The sequence below is a fragment of the Augochlora pura genome, unplaced genomic scaffold (genome assembly GCF_028453695.1).
Source record: "Augochlora pura isolate Apur16 unplaced genomic scaffold, APUR_v2.2.1 APUR_unplaced_1466, whole genome shotgun sequence".
NCBI lineage: Eukaryota > Metazoa > Arthropoda > Insecta > Hymenoptera > Halictidae > Augochlora > Augochlora pura.
In genome coordinates, this window is record NW_027581513.1 from 1 (window position 1) to 4,163 (window position 4,163).

General features: G+C 43.1%; 1 protein-coding gene across 1 annotated transcript; it reads right to left on the reverse strand.

The window, feature by feature from the left end:
• Positions 1-5: 5 nt before the first annotated feature.
• LOC144477493 (uncharacterized) lies at positions 6-4,160 on the reverse strand (the record flags this gene model as incomplete). The annotated part of the gene is made up of 1 exon (XM_078195216.1): positions 6-4,160. A coding segment is annotated over one exon (4,155 nt), but the record flags the coding sequence as incomplete, so codon positions are not given.
• Between the last annotated feature and the right edge of the window lie 3 nt (positions 4,161-4,163).

Here is a 4,163-nt window from a genome sequence, read left to right on the forward strand (position 1 = left end):
AGTTTCTCCTCTAACTCCACGATGTGAGTGTTCTCGGTGAAACGGGAATACAGCTTGTTTTCGAGTTCGGATATTTCGACGCTTCGCTCTTGAATAATCACTGCGTATTCCTCCAGTTCCTCGTCCAGTTCCTTGTTTTTGTCCCGAAGCTCGTTGATCTCCTTCTCTTGTTGAGTCAATTGCAGTTTCTTGTACTCTAGTTCGAGAGCGATAGTGTTCTTCTCGAGCAGAAGTTCGTCGAGCTTGCTCTCGTACGTCGACCTGCTTGAAGCGTCGTACTTGGTCTCGTACGAGGATAGAGTCGTCTTGATCTTGGTATTTTCCTGCAACAGCATATCATACATGGCCTTGGTATCGATCAGCTGCGCCAGAGTCTGGTTTCTGATTTCCTGGAGCTCCGCCACACGATTGTTTGCGCTCTCCAAGTTATTCTGCAGTCTCTTGTTCATCTCCTTCAACTCCTCTATATCTGCTTCCGCTTTAGTATTATTAATGCTACATCTGACTTTTTGCTCCAACTTAACATTCTCCAATCGGAGTTCCTCGTACTTTTCTTTCAGCTCATTCAGCTCTTTTGTCATAGAAACGTTCCTATTGTTTAGCTGATTGTTCAGCTCGGTATGTTTTATCTCTTCCGCCTTAAGTTTTTTCTTGATCGTTTCGAGTTGCACCTCCTTTTCTATCTTTAACTCTTCGATTTCCTGCCTGTATCCCTCTATGGTTGCTTCCTGTTTGCCAACATGGTCATTCAACATCTCGCACTCTGACAGGATAGTCTCAAGCTTAGTCTTGTATTCGGTTAGCGAGTCGCATTTACTCTTTAAAATCGCCGAAATGTTTTCTATGTGAACAGACTTTTGATTCAACTGCTGACTTGACTCGCTGTAAGCCTCCGTGAGTTGTTGGAGATCCGCTTCCATTATTTTGATGGTTTGATCGCTCTTCTTGATCTGAGCCGTGTTCGCTTCAATTATGTTTTTTAGTTTCTTCTCGTTGATCTGAAGTTCCTCGACGATGTTGCTCATCTCCAAATTCTTCAACTTGTAACAATCAAGGTCACGAGCGAGCACGTTGATTTTTTTGTTATATATCTCGGTTTCATCCTTGAGTTTCGACTGAAACTCCAGCTCTTTGTTCTCGAGTATTACTTTCACCTCTTTCTCCCTCTTCTGAGTCTCGAAGATCGCTTCCTCTCGCTTATTATCGGTTTTGTACAACTTCTCATACTCTGTCTGCAGATTTTGCAGGTCTACTTCGAACTTTTTGCTGTTTTCTCTGAGAACCGCGTTCTCGCGGGAGCACTCCTTAAGGAGATGGTTCAACTGAGTGATCTTGTTTTCATATTCCTTTTGGCTATGCTCCCGTTCCGTCAATTCCATCTGCAACTTCTCGATCTCGCCCTCCAGCTCCTTCGACCAAGTTGTCGCACGCTTCTCCGAATCTGCACTCTGCTTTATCTTGTCCTCCAATTGCCGTTTCTCCTCCTTATACGTCTCCCGTATTGTCTTAATCATCTCCTGCTCCTTCAAGATTAGAGTCTGTACCAGGATTAGGAAAATCTCGTTTACGGATTGTTTCGAGATCTCCATGGAGTTAATGCTACTACACTTGAGAGATTTCAACTCCTTTATCATGCACAACCTGATGTTGTTCAGCTCCTCCTTCAACCTCTCAATATCGTCAATGAAGGCCTTTTCCTTGCAAGAACTGCTCTCCTCGATACTTTTCAGCTTGTTCAGCTCCTGCTTCAAGTTTAGATTCTCGTTGACGCACTTGTCTAACGTATCGTTCAACAATCGGATATTGTTCTCGGATTCTTCGATTCGGTGCTCGTATTGCATGGACATCGAGTCGAGCTCGATCTTGTAATCCAACTTGATCGCTTCCAAGTTGTTCGTTAGGTTGTGCAGCTCAACCTCGACCGTTCGCAGCTTCTCCATTAAGGTGAACTTTTCTTGCTCGCTCTGATGGTAGAGCTGTTCCACATGAATGCTTTTCTCTTGAAGCTCTTCGCACAAATTGTTTTGTCGCTGCTCCAACTCCTCACGCTGCTTCTTCAATAACATCAGCTCCTCCTTGTACTTGTTAACATTAGTATTTGCGACCAACAAGTCATTCTTCAATGATTCGATCAACGCGCATTTGTTGTCCCGGTCAACCTTCAACTCCTCCAGCTCCATTTCAAAAGTCAACCGTTGACTCTCAAACATCCTCTCCCGAGCGAAGAACTGCTCAACTTCCTTACTCATGTTGGTCAGTTCGCTCTCTAGAACCTGTATATTTCCTGTTGCAATGTTCTCGTACATGAATAGTTTTTTCTTCATCTCCTCATTGCTGATTTTCAAGCCATCGATCTCGTTCAATAAACTTGCCTTTTCATCTTTGACCTGATTCAACGTGTCGAAAAAGTGCGTACTATTCTTCTTCATGTCATTTATGTCAGCCTTCAGTTGGTCTATGTAACTCTGAATGTGATCCACTCTGCAACTGTTCTTCTCGGAACGTTTCTTTGATGTAAAGTTGGAGGTCGACTCTTCGTCTATACTCACTTCGCTACGCAATTGTTCAAGTTCTTTACACTTGTCCTCGTACAGGCCAGTCAGTTTATCATGATCCGTCTTCAACGTCTGCAGCTCGTCGTGTAAAGTCTGGACCCTTTCTTCGACGAGGCTCACGTCCATGTCATCGATGTAACTGACGTTCGGGGACAGTTCGCAACCGCTTGTATTTACTTTCTGGTTAATCTTGTTTTTTAAAATCTCGACATCTTCGCACTTTCGGGCAAACTTTTTTTGGAGATCTTCGAACTTTTGGTTCAGCGACTTGGTCTCCAGCTTCAGAGCTCTTCGACTTTCATTCAAGTTCTTCAGATAGATGCATTGATTGCAAGGTGCAAATTTCAATTCGCTCAACTTTTTGTTCAGACGAGTCAATCTACTAACCTTCTCCTGTAACGTGTCAACCATGTCGGCGGGTGTAAGAACCTTGTAATCAGCTTCCTGAATATCTTCCTTGCAGATATTTCCTGCACTATCGTCGAGCATGGTCTGCAGCAGACTGTTCGAGAACTTCGTATTCTCTTCAGACAGTGTTGTCAACTTTATTTTCAGTTCTAAAATTTCCGCTTTCAGTAGATTGTTCTCCGATTGCAGGTCGTTCGTGGTATTATCAGAAGGAGTTTCGTCAGACTTCAAGGATAGCTCCATCTTTTTCTTCAATATCTCACACTTCTCCTTCAGTTCGTCGATTTCTTCGATCTTATCCATCAAGTCCGTAGAGAGCTCACTGTTCTCTGACTGCAAACATTTATTATTCTCCACGAGAGCAGCTACCTTCTCCTTGTATATGCACTCATGATCGAACAGGAGTGACTTGCTTTCCTTAATATCCTCCACCTCTTTGTTTCTTTCCGCGATCATAGCAGATAATTCGATGTTCTCGGCCCTAAGTTCGTCGATTTTAACCTTGTACGACGCGAACGCGTCATCCTCGTTACTGATGACATTTGACGACGCGACTCTAACACGCATTGACTCCAGTTGATCGTTTAGAGCTGTCAGATTGCTCTCCAAAGTGATCTTCTCGTTCATAACTTCGGAGATGCGAGTGTATAACTCGTCGATTGTCCCTTGAAAATTTATCTCCGCATGTTTCGCATTTTCGAGCTCGGTGGTCAATTTGTTCGCCATCTCCATATTCTCGGTCGTCAGTAGATAGATAGTCTTCTGTAGAGACTCTATGTCTTGTTTCAAACAGTGGACGTCGTCTTTAATTACATCCCATTCTCGACTTTTCAAGTGTAAACTCTGGTCCAGCTGAATTTTCTCTACCTCCGTGCTCAACATCAATGCCGATGTGTCGAAGGTACTCTCGTTGAACTGTTTCGAATAGGATAGGAAAGATCGATTATCCGTATTCTCAGTTATAGTCTCATTCATACTTAAATTGATATCATCCTGGACGAGATCGTTACTGTGTCTCAACTCCGACTTTGATGTAATTAATTTATTCGACTTATCGCGCAATTGTGAGTTGACGTATTCGATCTCCTTCTTCTGCGGATTTATAGTTTCTATTTCACGAATCCTTTCAATTGCACTCGATTCCACATTCGAACTCTCTTCGTTCTTCTCAGCAATAATACAATTCAATTTCTCGTTCTC